This window comes from Dermochelys coriacea, chromosome 11 (assembly GCF_009764565.3).
Source record: "Dermochelys coriacea isolate rDerCor1 chromosome 11, rDerCor1.pri.v4, whole genome shotgun sequence".
Taxonomy (NCBI): Eukaryota; Metazoa; Chordata; order Testudines; family Dermochelyidae; genus Dermochelys; species Dermochelys coriacea.
Window position 1 is genome coordinate 20891987 of NC_050078.2, and position 18372 is coordinate 20910358.

An 18372-nucleotide genomic window follows, 5' to 3' on the forward strand; every position below is an offset into this window, starting at 1 on the left:
ATGTCTTGACTATTTCCAGTGATGGTGATTCCCACAACCTGCTTTGGTAATTTGTTCCATTATGAAATGGTTCTGTTAGGGTGAAGTTTGTCACACAGCAGGGTCCCTCACAGAGCATAATTTAAATCCCATATCAAAAGCCCAGTCCTGCTGTCACTGAAGTCAATGGGCGTGGTACGTGTCCTAAAGGCATTAACTGGCACACAGGGCTGCCTTGTGAGTTTTTGGCACTAAGGGTGAATTTCAGCCTCAGTTAATTTTCAAGTGTAGCTGGGAAAATGTAGGCTGTATCTTGAGAACTTAAATAGTAACTGAAGTGGTGCATAGACTGTATTCTGGTTTCAGAGTGGAATTTGTTAGTCTCTAAGGTGCCACAAGTACTCATCCTTCTTTAGACTGGGGTCGGCACACGAGCCAATTTTTAATGGCACGCTGCTGTCTGTCGGACCCGGGCAGACAGCAGCGTGCCACTAAAAATCCTGCCCGGCCCTCTCTTTTCCGCCCACCGCTCTCTCTTTGCAGGGCAGGCAAGCTTCCCCCACCACCCTGCTCTTCGCCCAGCGTGCTGGGTTCCTGCCCCTCCTTCTCTCCTTCCCTGCAGCTGATCAGCTGATGGTCCTTGCTACAGAGGCAACAGCATGCTCTCTGCTCCGAGGACCTTGAGGAAGGGGGTGGAATCAGGACATATCCCCTCCAGCCCTCTGGCTCAGCCCGCTACCGGCCTAGGTGAAAGGAACCCCAGGCCGGCAACGGGCTGAGCAGGCCGGCAGCGTAAGATCAGCATTTTAATTTAATTTTAAATGACGCTTCTTAAACATTTTGAAAACCTTGTTTACATACGACAAATTTAGTTATATAATATATAGACTTATAGAGAGAGACCTTCTAAAAAACATTAAAATGTATTAATGGCACGCAAAACCTTAAATTAAAGTGAATAAATGAAGACTCACCACACCACTTCTGAAAGGTTGCCGACTCCTGCTTTAGACTGTATTCTGACACTCAGCACAGAGGTGAATTTCATCCTGTGAGAATGAGTGGGTAACATTCAATTTAGAAACACTCAGCAGAGAGCTAGCAGGAGCAGCAGCCTTGAGATTCTGAAAAGGGTTGTATGTTTTGTGTGTGTCGCATCCAAAGTTCTCTGCTCAGGTATGAGCATCAGTTTGCATGGAATGCTCAACAAGGCTAAATATTTGAGGGCATGGCTGCACTGGAAACTTCAAAATGCTCCCACGGTAGCGCTTTGAAGTGCAAGTGTGGTCGCGTGCGAGCTCTGGGAGAGCTCTCCCAGCACTCCTGGTAATCCATCTCTACGAGGGGATTAGCTGGGAGCCTGTTTACACTAGCGCTTGCTGCGCTCAGGGGGGTGATTTTTCACCCCCCTGAGCCAGCAAGTTAGAGCGCTATAAAATGTAAGTGTAGCCAAGCCCTGAGGACTTTATACAAAACTGGTGGCAAGCAGTCCTTATGTTTGTGATGGGCTGGATCACACAACTAAAGAGAGGCAAAGCTTGAGTGAGTCACAGCCTGTGCTGCCACTCATGATTAGTGAGGAAAACTATAGTGCTATCCACTTTAAATGTACATACACTACACTACAAATCTAGTTTAACTTGCACTTTTCACAGTGAGGCAATCTAGTTATTTAATGTTGCAGGGAGGAGGGTAGGAAGAATGCTTGTCATATAAATAGAGAAAATTCCTCAATAAATTAATTGGAAAATTGTCAACATTTTGAGAACAGGTCAATATAACAAAGTGGTGGTACACTTTACACTTAATTGCATGGATAATATGTAAGATTTCATCATGATTCAGACCACCACTGTACATCACTAGGTTCAGCTATATCAAGAATCTTTTGATCTTCATCTGATTAAAATTTACTAGGCAAGGGCTAGATCCTCAGCTGGTATAAACTGACATGGCTCTTGACTCACTGGAGTTGCACTGATTTACACCAGCTGAGAATCTAGTCTGAAACCAGCTGTTTCATATCATCTGCCACAGCAATGATATGTTTAAAGAATATCCATACCTTAGGGCAACTACTAAACCTATTCCATGAGAAAAGTATGAGCTTAAGAGCTTCCTCTTTCAGGATTTACTTTATTGGCTGGAGACCCTGAGCCCGCTTTGCTGCTTTTCATAGTGAACGTGTTGTCGCTTTCCTAGAAAGGCTCAACTTCAAACACCCTTTCAGGTTAGAACACAGCTGCCTGATCCCATCTAGACCTGACAGATGCCTGACCTTTTAGCCAGACATAATTCTTTTCCTATCCTATTTGTCTTTTCCTATATCGTCTACTATCAACTACTGTTAAATAACATGTGTACGTTTGTACATGTAAGCTTTTTTTTATTCTGTTGGGGTGGGAGGAAATGGGTTGGAGAGGTAGGAATGTAGGTTTGTTGTTACCAAGTAACATTACTTCCATCATTAATGTCACCACCCATATGAATAAGTTGTTTTTATTTCTATTGAATTTTTCCTTTGAGGATCTCAAAGCACTTCATAAACACTAAGTAAGACTCACAATGCTGTGTGATGAGGAAAGTAAGACAGAAGTTTAGGCCCAGATTCTCAAAGGTAGTGGCAGAGATAGGAAACCTACTGTCTATTGCTAATTTTATAATATGCTATAACTGTTACTGGATTTGGCTAAAAGAAAAGGAGTACTTGTGGCACCTTAGAGACTAACAAATTTATTAGAGCATAAGCTTTCATGAGCTACAGCTCACTTCATCGGATGCATTTGGTGGAAAAAACAGAGGAGAGATTTATATACACACACACAGAGAGAACATGAAACAATGGGTTTATCATACACACTGTAAGGAGAGTGATCACTTAAGATAAGCCATCACCAGCAGTGGGGGGGGGGGGAGGGGGGGAAAGGAGGAAAACCTTTCATGGTGACAAGCAAGGTAGGCTAATTCCAGCAGTTAACAAGAATATCAGAGGAACGGTGGGGGGTGGGGTAGGAGGGAGAAATACCGTGGGGAAATAGTTTTACTTTGTGTAATGACATTCACTACCGCTTTTAAAAACATTTGATAGCACTATATGCTGAGCACCTATTAATAAATGGGCCCTAGGTGCATGCTCTCTGAATCTTGAATTTCCTTTTTTCTTAGATTTTGCAATACCCAAAACTCTCTCTTGTCCCAATGGGAAGTTTCTCTCTCCTAACCTCCTTGTTGGTTCTACAGTCCAGTCTCCATTACCTCAACCTTCAAAGGTTCTGTTAGAATTAGCAGTAATATAGGGTACCACCAGATACTAACTATAAATTCCTTTATTAAATCCAAAGGCCAAATGGCATTTCTACAATTGCTCTAAACATGTCTAAAAAGCCTAAATAATAAGCAATCACTACATCCAAAGAAAGAAAAGGAGTACTTGTGGCACCTTAGAGACTAACAAATTTATTAGAGCATAAGCTTTTGTGAGCTACAGCTCACTTCATTGGATGTAGCTCACGAAAGCTTATGCTCTAATAAATTTGTTAGTCTCTAAGGTGCCACAAGTACTCCCTTTCTTTTTTGCGAATACAGACTAACACGGCTGCTACTCTGAAACCTGTCATTATACATCCAAAGAGTAACAGACATTCTTAAGTGTTTAAGATATGAATGGACTAAATCTAGAGGTGCTTAGTCTCATGTTGGTTGGTTCCATCTTGATCAGGCAGGTATTATCAATGAACCCTTTAAGTGTTTGCCCTTTTTATGCCCATTAACAAAGAGATGCCATTGCCAATTGCTACATTTAGCTAAAACCCAGAATTTGCTTGGTTTGGAGTCATTGCTGGTTCGATGCCCACAATCCTTTATTATTAAGTATCCCTGATGACTGGGATTTCTTCTTTCTTCTGTTTTGTCAGTTACCTTTCAGGTCCAGTTTTTTTGAATAAGCCATATTTATTCAAGGTCTTCCCACAACTGTTAATGGACCTGCAGTTTGCAAGACCTCCACAAACGTATAGTATTTTAAAACTAATTTAACCTTTTATTTTACTTAAACTACAAAACACATTTTTCTTCATTCCTGCAAGCTCCCACACATATTCTGTCTCCATATAAGTGTCTCTTCCCTGGCACTAGGCCATCTGTATTATTTCATTTGTCTCTCTCTGTCTGTCTCAACCTCCTTCCATGATCCTTTATGCTCTTATTACCAATCAAGACTTTGCTGCTCTTATGGTACATGCTAAGCTGTCTACTTAAGGATTGTATCTCAATACCTCATAATTAGAACTAACTGGAAAACTGAATTCCCCTCATAAAAAAAACTTCAAAAAAAATGGAGGGGGGGAGGGAAAATCATTCTGAATAGGGATAAAAAGGCTGAAAACTCATAATTTTCATGGGATGGAAAGTCTAAAAATCAGTTTCAGAGGAACTGAAACAACAAATATTTGGTTTCCTCCCACCTCTATTCCTAACCTTTAATGTATTTACCCTCTGAACACCCTTGTGAGGTGGTAGATAAATGCTATTCTCCCCATTTTACAAATAGGAAATCGAGACACAGAGAGGCTATGACTTTCCCATGATCACATAGGATATCTGCGGTAGAGCAGGGCCTCCTTTGGCCCATGGTAGCATTTTAAGTACTTGAACCATCCTTCCTGTCTTCATTCTGACACCAGAACCCACAATGAGAGCAGACGCTGTTAGATAAACTTAGCAAACGTGTATAGTTATTTTTATTATTACTGAAAAAATTAAAGTAGTGGTGCCCACCTCAGTGATTTTGGAAAGACTGAGATTTGTGAATAAACTTCAAATCCATGAAGTCTGATTGAGTTTGAAATTGTTTAACGCAGGGGGAGGAGAGTCTCAGGGTTTCTTTGTTTTGTTTTGGGTGGAGGGGGATGAAGGCGGTAATTGTCTCAAGGACTAACTCCTTAGAGTTTTGCAAAAAGAAAAGGAGTACTTGTGGCACCTTAGAGACTAACAAATTTATTTGAGCATAAGCTTTCGTGAGCTACAGCTCACTTCATCGGATGCATTTGGTGGAAAATACAGAGGGGAGATTGATATACACACACAGAGAACATGAAACAGTGGGTTTATCATACACACTATAAGGAGAGTGATCGCTTAAGATAAGCCATCACCAGCAGCGGGGGGGGGGGGGAGGAGGAAAACCTTTCATGGTGACAAGCAAGGTAGGCTATTTCCAGCAGTTCACAAGAAGATCTGAGGAACAGTGGGGAGTAGAAATAACATGGGAAAATAGTTTTACTTTGTGTAATGACTCATCCATTCCCAGTCTCTATTCAAGCCTAAGTTAATTGTATCCAGTTTGCAAATTAATTCCAATTCAGCAGTCTCTCGTTGGAGTCTGTTTTTGAAGCTTTTTTGTTGAAGGATAGCCACTCTAAGATCTGTGATCGAGTGACCAGAGAGATTGAAGTGTTCTCCAACTGGTTTTTGAATGTTGTAATTCTTGACGTCTGATTTGTGTCCATTCATTCTTTTACGTAGAGACTGTCCAGTTTGGCCAATGTACATGGCAGAGGGGCATTGCTGGCACATGATGGCATATATCACATTGGTAGATGCGCAGGTGAACGAGCCTCTGATAGTGTGGCTGATGTGATTAGGCCCTATGATGGTATCCCCTGAATAGATATGTGGACAGAGTTGGCAACGGGCTTTGTTGCAAGGATAGGTTCCTGGGTTAGTGGTTCTGGTGTGTGGTTGCTGGTGAGTATTTGCTTCAGGTTGGGGGGCTGTCTGTAAGCAAGGACTGGCCTGTCTCCCAAGATCTATGAGAGTGATGGGTCGTCCTTCAGGATAGGTTGTAGATCCTTGATGATGCGTTGGAGAGGTTTTAGTTGGGGGCTGAAGGTGATGGCTAGTGGCGTTCTGTTATTTTCTTTGTTGGGCCTGTCCTGCAGTAGGTGACTTCTGGGTACTCTTCTGGCTCTGTCAATCTGTTTCTTCACTTCAGCAGGTGGGTATTGTAGTTGTAGGAATGCCTGATAGAGATCTTGTAGGTGTTTGTCTCTGTCTGAGGGGTTGGAGCAAATGCGGTTATATCATAGAGCTTGGTTGTAGACAATGGATCGTGTGGTATGATCTGGATGAAAGCTAGAGGCATGTAGGTAGGAATATCAGTCAGTAGGTTTCCGATATAGGGTGGTGTTTATGTGACCATCGCTTATTAGCACCGTAGTGTCCAGGAAGTGGATCTCTTGTGTGGACTGGTCCAGGCTGAGGTTGATGGTGGGATGGAAATTGTTGAAATCATGGTGGAATTCCTCAAGGGCTTCTTTTCCATGGGTCCAGATGATGAAAATGTCATCAGTGTAGCGCAAGTAGAGTAGGGGCATTAGGGGACGAGAGCTGAGGAAGTGTTGTTCTAAGTCAGCCATAAAAATGTTGGCATACTGTGGGGCCATGTGGGTACCCATCGCAGTGCCGCTGATTTGAAGGTATACATTGTCCCCAAATGTGAAATAGTTATGGGTGAGGCCAAAGTCACAAAGTTCAGCCACCAGGTTAGCTGTGACATTATCAGGGATACTGTTCCTGACGGCTTGTAGTCCATCTTTGTGTGGAATGTTGGTGTAGAGGGCTTCTACATCCATAGTGGCTAGGATGGTGTTTTTAGGAAGATCACCAATGGATTGTACTTTCCTCAGGAAGTCAGTGATGTCTCGAAGATAGCTGGGAGTGCTGGTAACGTAGGGCCTGAGGAGGGAGTCTACATAGCCAGACAATCCTGCTGTCAGGGCTATCCTTCAACAAAAAAACTTCAAAAACAGACTCCAGTGAGAGACTGCTGAATTGGAATTAATTTGCAAACTGTATACAATTAACTTAGGCTTGAATAGAGACTGGGAATGGATGAGTCATTATCCAAAGTAAAACTATTTCCCCATGTTTATATCCCCCCCCACCCCACCCCCCACTGTTCCTCAGATGTTCTTGTTAACTGCTGGAAATAGCCTACCTTGCTTGTCACCATGAAAGGTTTTCCTCCTTTTTCCCCCCGCTGCTGCTGGTGATGGCTTATCTTAAGTGATCACTCTTCTTACAGTGTGTATGATAAACCCATTGTTTCATGTTCTCTGTGTGTGTATATCAATCTCCCCTCTGTATTTTCCACCAAATGCATCCGATGAAGTGAGCTGTAGCTCACGAAAGCTTATGCTCAAATAAATTTGTTAGTCTCTAAGGTGCCACAAGTCCTCCTTTTCTTTTTGCGAATACAGACTAACACGGCTGCTACTCTGAAACCTGTCCTTAGAGTTTTGTAATGCTTCCCATGACTTAATGGTCTGAGTATCTTCCACATGAAAGCAAAGCAAAGTCCCTAGTGGACTTCGAGGAAGCTATTGTACTTCTCCTTTTTCAATGTAAAACTCTGTTGTGGGTAGGGTTTTTTATTTTCCTTTTTTGGTTGGGTGGGGTTTAGGGGCAGAAGGGATGTCAGTGGTATGTCACTCCTATGGTGGACAAGGTCTTCCAAAGGTTTTGCAGCATTCACTAAACACAGTAAGACTATATTTGCCTGGTCTCCTCTGGACATTTGTTGCGTAGCTGCTCAGATCCCTTAGGCTGAGAATGCTTTATCTCTTTCGAGCCATCTCATTTGCTGTCACATGAAGCCTATACCTTCCCATTCATGATTGCATAACATCCCTGTGGCAACAAAAGCAATTGCTTATATGAAAAAAATAGTAGCAAAATATTTTTTAAAAAATCTTTTAATATGACTTTTTAAGCAGCTGGAAGTAAAGGGAGACTGCACCATTCCACTATTGACTCATGGCAAATCTGAGAAACACTGATTAATGAAAATCCTCTACCAGCCCTAATATAGAATTTTAATTTTTTAAATTTTTTTTCATCATACAGAGCCTTTTAAAAGGTACAAAGAAATCTGCCTTTAACATACAGTATTCAACAGTGCATATTTTCAACAATGATTTTGCTAGAGAAAGAAAAGTTGCATACCTCCAGAACTTTAACATTTTATTGTTTATACAAGTTATAAAAATAGTTTATTTTAGCAAAATAGCACATTTTGCAAACAAATATGGATTTTATACAGAAGCTGGATTTTTTTCAAGTACACATTAGAAAGGAAACACTTCTGCTTGAAGAACAATTACTTTAAAATATAGTAACAAACACCTTAAAGAACATTCAGACGTACATTCCGATTAGTTTATAAGTAATCAAATAGTATGGTCAAATACTTGTTTAATAAACCTAATCAAATCATATTTTGATTTGTCCTTTTTGCGGGCACTTTTTGTATGTTTGCAACAGATTCAATGGCTATGATAATGTGGAGTATGGAGGTTTAATTTTTAAAATGATCATTTTATAAAATCTGATTGGCTTCTGTGTCTTACCAACGAGCCTCTGGATAAAACAGATGTACCTAAACTTGAATAGCCAAGTCTACAGAGGGAAAATAATTATAGGGTTTTAAATTAGGTACACTTTTATTCATAATTTATTAATATTATACTCATATATAAAATCAATATTTTCAGTGGGAGTGGATGGTTTTCAGCACCTCTTGAAAAAAATGATTTTATTTAGGTGCCTAAATGTGAGTTTAAAGTATTCAGTTTTAGACATCCAAGTCTGTGCATGCTACAAACAATGTGTGACTGACTTAAACAGAATTGATAAGGCACACAGACATATTCAAATGGAGTAAATACAATAAGCATCCTAATAAATTTAGTTTTCACTCCTCAGTTGTGACTCCTAATTGTTAAATACATGTCTCTTGAAAACTAAGTGTCATTACGTTGTCCACTATCCAGATCTTTCACACTGATTGGAGAACCCGTTTATCAATAACGACTCAGTTCTGCATGCATGTATGCACGTGAGTAGAGACACTGGAGAAGATCCTCAGTTAACAAATTCTCAAAGAACTTTAATGGAGCTATGACAGTTTATACCAGCTGAGCATCTGCCCCACTGAGTTCAATGGTACTCACATGCATAAAGTTATTCACACCTGTCTGCAGAATTGGGGCCTGTGTCTATGAAATCTTACCAGCATAGGCTTTAGAGGGCAGGTACTGTTTATATGCATGTAACACAGAGCCTAATGCACTGCGGGTCAGATTGGAACCTATAGGTGTTACAACAATGCAAATAATATTTAATAATCGAAACCCTGGGCCCAGTCCTCTTGAAAGTGAACAGTTTTAATGAGTAAGGACTGCAGCATTTAATGCCACATTAAGTCCTATTCACTGTGGAGTATGTCCCTTCAACGCTGCGCCCCCCCACTTTTTTTTTTTAAGCATAGTGCTCCCATTTTGTCATTGACTTAAATGGAAGCAGGAGCAAAACCATCCTGTGTAAGTTTGACACATAGCAGATAAATACCACGGATGTGGGATCCCATCTTTAAAAATGCTGTAGCACTGTGCAAATCACTTGTTCATGAGTTGCTTTTAAGTTAACGCTACATTAAAAATAGTGGACCACACCTTTCAATGTTGATTGCCTTTAAAAACTTAGAAATGCAATCATACTAAATGTAAATATGCTACATTTGCCAGGAGATTCTATTAAAAATTAAATGAACATTAGTTGTTTATGAAAGTCCAAAATTACTATTTTGTTCAACTTCTTTATGAATTTCTGCAATTAGAGAATATTTGTAATATAAAACAAACCTTAAAAAAAAGTATTTGAAATTGCAGTTCTTTAAACATTTTATCACTTACAGTATCCTAATGGAAGATACAACTGTTTATATAAGTGAGTCTGTTTATTTCTGTTAAAGGAGCTAACATTTGATATAGTTTTATCATGTTTCAAGATAATCTACAGTACCATCTAAAATAAAGATCTGCTTTCAAAACTATAAAAATGTAAATTTTAAAAAATTTACACATCCAGTTTAAGCAATTACAAAACCATTTGAAAAACAAAGCAAAACTTGGGAGGGCATATTTGTAGAAATCTGCACTCAAAAATAAATGTACAGTCTAAAAATGTGAATAAGTCCCATTTTACAGAAAACATTGATCAACACCAAAGCAAAAAAGTTAAACTGGCAGCGGTTTGAATTACTGCACTGAAAGAGTGCTAAGGATGCAGTAAAGATAATAGCGTACTAAAAGCAGGAAATTCAGACCTCACTCCGGAAAGCACTGAAGCACATGTGCAACTTGAACACGAATAGTCCAATTGGAATCAGTATTTTGTGGATCAGCCTCTTTGAGGAGAAATTTCCTACAGCTCCTGTAGGTACAACAGAACTTGTCTTAAAGTGGCACTGAAAAATGTCCGGTGGGGGGAGCAGCAGGAATTCAAAGTTCCAAGACCAAAGTAATGAGGTCTCCAATATGTTTTTTTGGTGTGTCTATTGGAAAAATCTGCAGAATTTGCTCTGTATGTGTTGGATGGGGAGTGAGGTGAAGGAAAGTCAACTACACGATAACATCTCAACAAGTTCAGCCTACCTTTCCTTATCCCACCATATTGGCTTTGACATAACAACAGAGTGCTTCAAGAGGGTGTAACCAACCAGGAGAAGCGGTGTCCTGGTAGTGGTGGGAAGACAATTATTCTGTGCAGCAAACATAAGCCTTTCTCAGGATGGCATAAATTACTCTAAAATTCCATAGTGGAGGTATATAACACACACAGTTGATATTTTTAAGGTACATACAATATTTAGGAGGGCAGGAGATGCTTATTTAACGACTGTTAACCCTGACTTCTTGGGGTCATTCTGTGCTTCACTAGCTATGTCTGACTTTTTTTTTTTTTAAACTTAAGTCCCATAGAGACTGGGCGCTAAAACTTGTATCCAAATTCAGAAAGTGGGTAAAACTTACTGTTTTCTAAACCATCCATTGTAAATTGACCTGGATATGGAGATTTAATATTTTAGCTGCTTTTTTCAGTTCTCATTGTGCCCAAATTGGGAACCATGACAGACCTGTGCTTTTTAGACTCCATTTCAAATAAAGTTTTCAAGTTCATAAACTAACAGTGATAAATGACATCAGTGATGTAAAGGCACAATTTGGGAATAACCTAGCTGACAAATTTAGAGAGCCCGGGGGAAACCCTCCCTATTCTCTGGGCTTAACAAGAACAAATTTAGAAAGATCCCACACTATTTAGAGGACTGGCACAGCACACACTGTGTATTATGAAAAAAAACATCCCTGGCACAGCACTTCTCAGCTTTCCTCAGTATTGACTGAGATAGTGACTTCCTCCCATCTTGGCTGTCTCTTTAAGAGGCATTCTGTTGTACTGCAGCTCACCCTACACCTAGGCACATGCCACTTTTAATCGTGATTATTCTGGCTTTTGGGTGAGTACCTTTAAAATAATCTCAGTGTAATTCAAAGACCCTCAACATGTCAGCTGCCACTTTCTCTCACACAGATGAGTGTACAACTGTACAGCCCAATACTGGTTCAAGGCACAGAGGATGGCATGTTATGACAGCTTCCATTGACAGGAGATGCTGTGTGGTTTTAAAGCTCAAGTTTCATCATGTGACATAAGTTGAGGAGCCATCAAGATCAGGGCTTGGCTGCTTAGGTTAACATTTCTTGCATTAAAATAGCAGCTACACCAGGTGCAACTGTCCCCACAGTGTTCAGTTTCATTGGCAAAACACCATGAACTAACCTGTCACAATGTAAAGCAAAGTGCACAGCAGTGGGTTTTTTTTTATAGTTTAAAAAGTAGTTTTTACTGTTGCATAATTTCAGTGTAAACATTGTGAATAAAGAGAAGTTATCTAAAACAGTTCTATAGTCAGTGCAAGATTTGTGCAAGCTTCTCATCTGATTCAATGTCCACTTAAACTTTAAATAGACAAGTTTTTCTCCCCTTCTCTGTTCTGTAAGAGGGGACAGAAAATATATATTAGAAACATGAACACAGAAAAAGGAAAATCACTTCCTCTCTTAACTTGGCATCTATTATTATACCCCATTTAACACACACACAGTCACACTAAACAAACATTTAACCCTTTACCTTCCTAACAATTAGGTCATGAAACAGTGAACATCACATTTTAACTATTTAAATTGTTACAAACTATGAACTATACCAGGAACTACAACAGTGCAGTTAAATGAAAATAGGCGGGGCAGGACAGATTCCTGAAACTGCTACTGTACTTAGGGAGTGAAGTGAAGACACACAAGTCTCTAAACGGTAGACCAAGGTAAATAGTTTGTCATAGTTAACTGATTTTCTTGCCTCTCCGCCCGGCCCCCCGCTTTATATACTTTGTGGAGCTTGGAATGGACAGGTCCTAGAGCACCATTTTTGCTTACAGTAGATTTCTACTCCTATAAGCAATGCTTACACGAAGTGAGTTAATCATAACTTACCACAAGCATCAAAGCTGGCCCCAGAGGGATTTAGAATGTTCTGCCTGTGAATAGGTGTGAGGCTGTCAGCTTTTCACTGAAGGGCAGTCTTTGCAGAGGGTATGTTTACAGTACTGAACAGGCTGTAGATGCTAAGCATGTGATATCAGGTCTACCTGCTCTCCCAGGGGTGCCAACAGGAGGATGGCCTCTGGGCACGTATGGGCAGCAGAACGGTGGCGCCTAGGTGCTTGCTGTGGCTGGGAGATTAGTTTTAAAGGGGGGGGAGACGGGGACTCTCCTTGCCACACGCACCAGGCCTCCCTGGGGCGGTGCCAGGATGCAAACCAACTCCAGCCCCTTGGCGGCAAGGGGGAACCTCCGCTCTACCAGCCGCCCCGGCGAGGGCCGGGGCAGCGCTGCGAGCCAGCCTTACCAGCTTCCTCTGGGTACCGAGGCAGAAGGTGCAGATGGGCCGGGGGGCCGCCGCGGCGCTGCCGCCCTGCAGGCGGGGCTGGTACTGCAGGCAAGGCTGCTCCGCCCCCTCGCCCTGCTGCAGGAGCAGCACGTTGGCCAGGTGCGCGATGTAGCTGGCGGCCAGGCGCAGCGTCTCGATCTTGGAGAGTTTGCGGTCGGCGGGCTCGGTGGGGATGAGCGTGCGGAGCGCGCTGAAGGCGGAGTTGACGCTGTGGGTCCGGTCCCTCTCCCGGGCGTTGGCCGCCTGCCGCTGCTTGCTCAGCCCGCTCAGCCGGGGGCGCTGGCGCTGGCGCTTGCCCGGGCCCCCGGCGGGGGGCAGGGACTTGTCCGAGCTGCTCTCGCTGCCGCTGCTGCCGCCGCCGCCGCCGCTCTCCGGGTCGGATGCGGCCCCCCCGCCGGCCTTCATGGCGCTCCCGCCGGCCCCCCAGCCCCATGACTTTTATGCTCGGCAGCTGCCGGCTGGCCGCCGCCGCGGCCCCGGGTCCCCTCCAGCGGCGGGGCCGTGCTTTGAATGGCTGCTGCTTTTAGCTCGGGCATGTGGCCGCGCCGTAAATAAGGCGAGGAAGGTGGAGCTGCGGCCTCAGCGCTCCGGCCCGGCCGCCTTGCACCTGTTCCGCGCGGCTCGGGCAAGGCGCCCCGGGGGCATTCCTCGGGGGGGGGGGAGCGCGGCCGCCGGGGCAGGCCGGCCCCCCGCCTCGGGCCGCGGGGCGCTCTCCCGGGAGCCCTTCAGCAGGCTGGCTCTGGGCTGCCAGGGGTGGAAGGCCCCGGGCGCAGCCTCGTCCGAGGAGAGGGGGCAGCGAGCGAGGGGCTTCCTGGGCCCTTAACATGTGCTCTGCTCTTGGGGGTGAACAGCGGGGCCTGGACACTTCGGGGGGAGGGGGATTCACTCGCCCGGCCAAATCTGCAACCAGGCATCGCCTTGGCAGGACCTGACACCCGCTCCTACAGCTCCCTTCCCGGCTGGGTGGATGAGCGCCTCTCCCCCTCTTCAGGTGCTGCTTCCCCTACAGCCACTGAATGCATCCCACGAAGGGAGCTGTAGCTCACGAAAGCAATTTGTTAGTCTCTAAGGTGCCACAAGTCCTCCTTTTCTTTTTGTGAAACAGGAAAGTTAGGCTCCAAGGCAGATGCAAACTGTAGCCCTCTCCAAGGCCTGATGCCAATAATAAGAATAGGTAGTAACTATCCACATGGATCCAATGGAAGGATCAGCACACTATGCAAATATGTTGTTTAGTTTTATTATGGCTTATTAATATGGAGTATTTCAGAGTAGCAGCCGTGTTAGTCTGTATTCGCAAAAAGAAAAGGAGGACTTGTGGCACCTTAGAGACCAACAAATTTATTAGAGCATAAGCTTTCCTGAGCTACAGCTTAATTGCTCTGAAGAATAAAGGACATGCTTTGCTCGAGTACATTTTCAAAATAGCTGTTGGTTTGGAATGGACTAACAGGCACTCCAGCACTATTTCTTTCATCAGTTTTCCCACCAAGTATTAGACCAGTGTTTTTCAACCTTTTTTTCATTTGCGGACCCCCTACAATTTTTTTCAATGGAGGTGCAGACCCCTTTGGAAATCTTAGACATAGTCTGCGGACCCATGAGGGTTCTGTGGACCGCAGGTTGAAAACCACCGTACTAGATGCACTTATAAATCCAAATCCTGATTCAATTTAAAATGCAGAGCTACAGCAACCAATTTACTTATTAAAGGTCATCATATTCTCTAGTTTATTTTGCCTCTTCTCTCCATAAAAGTTTGACAGCCCCTCTGCACTCAAACTAACGGTACAGATTTTCCCAACTGAGTCATTTCCACCTGATTAAGCAGTGCTAAATGACTGTTTTATGTAGCCACTGGAGTTTATTTTTGTTGTTGTTAGTTGAATTGGAAAGATGGATTAATATTCAGAGTTGGATTAGCAGTCACATCCTTTTAATCATAGGTGCATACACTTAGAATGGACAGCTGCTTTGCCACTCTTGGCTGGGAGTCATGTCCTCCACAAATACAGTTAATGCATATATGTGGTCTCTTGACTGTCAGCACTCAAGTCCATCTGTTAGAATGGCATGGTGCCTGCTTAAAAGTTGGTTATACCTTCCCTTTGGGCATAGGTGCTCGGCAACAAATGTGTTCATGTGAGCAGCTTACAGAATGATTAAAATAGTATGTTTTCTGCAGAAAGTTCCTTTGTGTAATAATGCTGCAGTGGTGCCTCAATTTGTCAGTGGGTCATATCTGTTGCATGTGTACCCACATACCTCCTTGGTATGGGTGCTCTGTCCCATCTAGTGGCACCGAGAACACTTAGGGTATGTCTACACTACAAAATTAGGTCGAATTTGTAGAAGTCGGTTTTGTAGAAAGCGTTTTTATACAGTTGATTGTGTGTGTCCCCACACAAATGCTTTAAGTGCATGTAGTCAGCGGAGTGTGTCCACAGTACTGAGGCAACCGTCGACTTCCGGAGCGTTGCACTGTGGGTAGCTATCCCACAGTTCCTGCAGTCTCCACTGCCCATTTGAATTCTGGGTAGAAATCCCAGTGCCTGATGGGGCTAAAACATTGTTGCAGGTGGTTCTAGGTACATATCATCAGGCCCCCGTTCCCTCCCTCCCTCCCTCCCTCCATGAAAGCAAGGGCAGACAATCGTTTTGCACCTTTTTTCTTGAGTTACCTATGCAGACGCCATACCACGGCAAGCATGGAGCCCGCTCACCTAACTGTCACCGTATGTCTCCTGGGTGCTGGCAGATGTGGTACTGCATTGCTACACAGCAGCAATTTATTGCCTTTTGGCAGCAGACAGTGCAATATGACTGGTAGCCGTCGTCAACATAGTCCTGGGTGCTCTTTTAACTGGATGCCTGGGCAAACATTGGAGTGACTCAGCCAGGTCATTTCCCTTGTTTCGTCTCATGGCGATTGAGTCCTACCGGCAGTGCACTGTCTTTTAATCTGCAGCTAGCAGAAGAAGATGGCCAGTAGTCATACTGCACCGTCTTCTGCCGAGCACCCAGGAGATGACGATGGCTAGCGGTCGTACTGCACGGTCTGCTGCCAGCAAGATGTATAAAGATAGATGAAGTGGCTCAAAACAAGAAATAGACATGATTTGTTTTGTATTCATTTTCTCCTCCCTCTGTGAAATCAACGGCCTGCTAAACCCAGTTTTGAGTTCTATCCTTGAGGTTTTGAGTTCTATCCTTGAGGCGGCCATTCAGTTTCTCGCAAAGCCACCCCCTTTGTTGATTTTAAGCCAACCCTGTAGGCCATGTTGTTAGTCGCCACTTCCTCCATCAGGGAAACGGCAGACAATCGTTCTGCGCCTTTTTTCTGTGCAGACGCCATACCACGGCAAGCATGGAGCCCACTCAGATCACTTCGGCAATTGGGAGCACATTAAACACCACACGCATTATCCTGCAGTATATGCAGCACCAGAACCTGGCAAAGCGAAACTGGGCGAGTAGGCGACGTCAGCGCGGTGACAAGAGTGATGAGGACATGGACACAGACTTCTCTCAAAGCACGGGCCCTGCCAATGTGGGCATCATGGTGCTAACGGGGCAGGCTCATGTGGTGGAACGCCGATTCTGGGCCCGGGAAACAAGCACAGACTGGTGGGACTGAATAGTGTTGTGGGTCTGGGATGATTCCCAGTGGCTGCAAAACTTTTGCATGCGTAAGGGCACTTTCCTGGAACTTTGTGACTTGCTTTCCCCTGCCCTGAGGTGCAAGAATACCAAGATGAGAGCAGCCCTCACAGTTGAGAAGCAAGTGGCAATAGCCCTGTGGAAGCTTGCAACACCAGACAGCTACCAGTCAGTCAGGAATCAATTTGGAGTGGGCAAATCTACTGTGGGGGCTGCTGTGATGCAAGTAGCCAACGCAATCAAAGATCTGCTGATATCAAGGGTAGTGACTCTAGGAAATGTGCAGTCATAGTGGATTGCTTTGCTGCAATGGGATTCCCTAACTGTGGTGGGGCCATAGATGGAACCCATATCCCTATCTTGGCACCAGAGCACCAAGCCGATGAGTACATAAACCACAAGGGGTACTTTTCAATAGTGCTGCAAGCACTGGTGGATCACAAGGGATGTTTCACCAACATCAATGTGGGATGGCCGGGAAAGGTACATGAAGCTTGCATCTGCAGGAACTCTGTACTGTTTCAAAAGCTGCAAGAAGGGACTTTCTTCCCAGACCAGAAAATAACCGTTGGGGATATTGAAATGCCTATAGTTATCCTTGGGGACCCAGCCTACTCCTTAATGCCATGGCTTATGAAGCCATACATAGGCAGCCTGGAGAGTAGTCAGGAGCTGTTCAACTACAGGCTGAGCAAGTGCAGAATGTTGGTAGAATGTGCATTTGGACGTTTAAAAGCACGCTGGCGCAGTTTACTGTCTTGGTTAGACCTCAGCGAAACCAATATTCCCACTGTTGTTACTGCTTGCTATGCGCTCCACAATATATGTGAGAGTAAGGGAGAGACGTTTATGGCGAGGTGAGAGGTTGAGGCAAATTTCCTGGCTGCTGGTTACGCACAGCCAGACACCAGGGCGGTTAGAGGAGCACAGGATGGTGCAGTACGCATCAGAGGAGCTTTGAAAACCATTTTCATGACTGGCCCGGCTACGGTGTGAAAGTTCTGTTTGTTTTTCCTTGATGAACCCCCCAACCCCTTGGTTCACTCTACTTCCCTGTAAGCTAACCACCCTCCCCACCTCCCTTTGATCACCGCTTGCAGAGGCAATAAAGTCATTGTTGCTTCACATTCATGCATTCTTTATTAATTCAATCACACAAATAGGGGGATAATTACCAAGGTAGACCAGTAGGGGTGGTGGAGGAAAGCAGCACCAGGAGGGGTGGTGAGGAGGGAGGGACAAGGCCACACAGCACTTTAAACGTTTAAAACTTATTGAATGCCAGCCTTCTGTTGCTTGGGCAATCCTCTGGGGTGGAGTGGCTGGGTGGCCGGAGGCGCCCCCACTGCGTTCTTGGGCATCTGAGTGAGCAGGCTATGGAACTTGGGGAGGAGGGCAGTTGGTTATACAGGGGCTGTAGTGGTGGTCCGTGCTCCAGCTGCCTTTCCTGAAACTCAACAATATGATGGAGCATATTAGTTTGATCCTCCAGCAGCCTCAGCATTGAATCCTGCCTCCTCTCATCATGCTGCCGCCACCTTTCAGCTTCAGCCCTCTCTTCAGCCCGCCAGTTCTCCTCCTGGTCATTTTGTGCTTTTCTGCACTCTGACATTGTCTGCTTCCATACATTCGTCTGTGCTCTGTCAGTGTGGGAGGACAGCATGAGCTCAGAGAACATTTCATCGCAAGTGCGTTTTTTTTGCCTTCTAATCTTTGCTAGCCTCTGGGAAGGAGAAGATCCTGTGATCCTTGAAACACACGTAGCTGGTGGAGGAAAAAAAAAAAGGGACAGTGGTATTTAAAAAGACACATTTTATAGACCAATGGGTACACTCTTTCATGGGAAACCTTGCTGTTAACATTACATACATAGCACAT

At 44.1% G+C, this 18372-nt stretch overlaps 1 protein-coding gene across 1 annotated transcript; it reads right to left on the minus strand.

The window, feature by feature from the left end:
* Positions 1-7985: 7985 nt before the first annotated feature.
* On the minus strand, positions 7986-13329 carry LOC119863589 (transcription factor 15-like). Its single transcript, XM_038422254.2, has 2 exons — positions 12793-13329; positions 7986-11875 (listed from the first exon to the last, which is right to left on the minus strand). The coding sequence occupies exons 1-2, from the start codon at positions 13237-13239 to the stop codon at positions 11843-11845; spliced, it is 480 nt and encodes a 159-aa protein (XP_038278182.1). The 5' UTR covers positions 13240-13329; the 3' UTR covers positions 7986-11842.
* Between the last annotated feature and the right edge of the window lie 5043 nt (positions 13330-18372).

Excerpts from the sequence above, each read along its gene's own strand:
- LOC119863589 (XM_038422254.2), bottom strand. The coding sequence starts at position 13,239 with ATGAAGGCCGGCGGGGGGGCCGCATCCGACCCGGAGAGCGGCGGCGGC. Across the intron at positions 11,876-12,792 it reads TCGGTACCCAGAGGAAGCTG|AACAGAGAAGGGGAGAAAAA; the intron begins GTAAGGCTGGCT and ends CCCCTCTTACAG.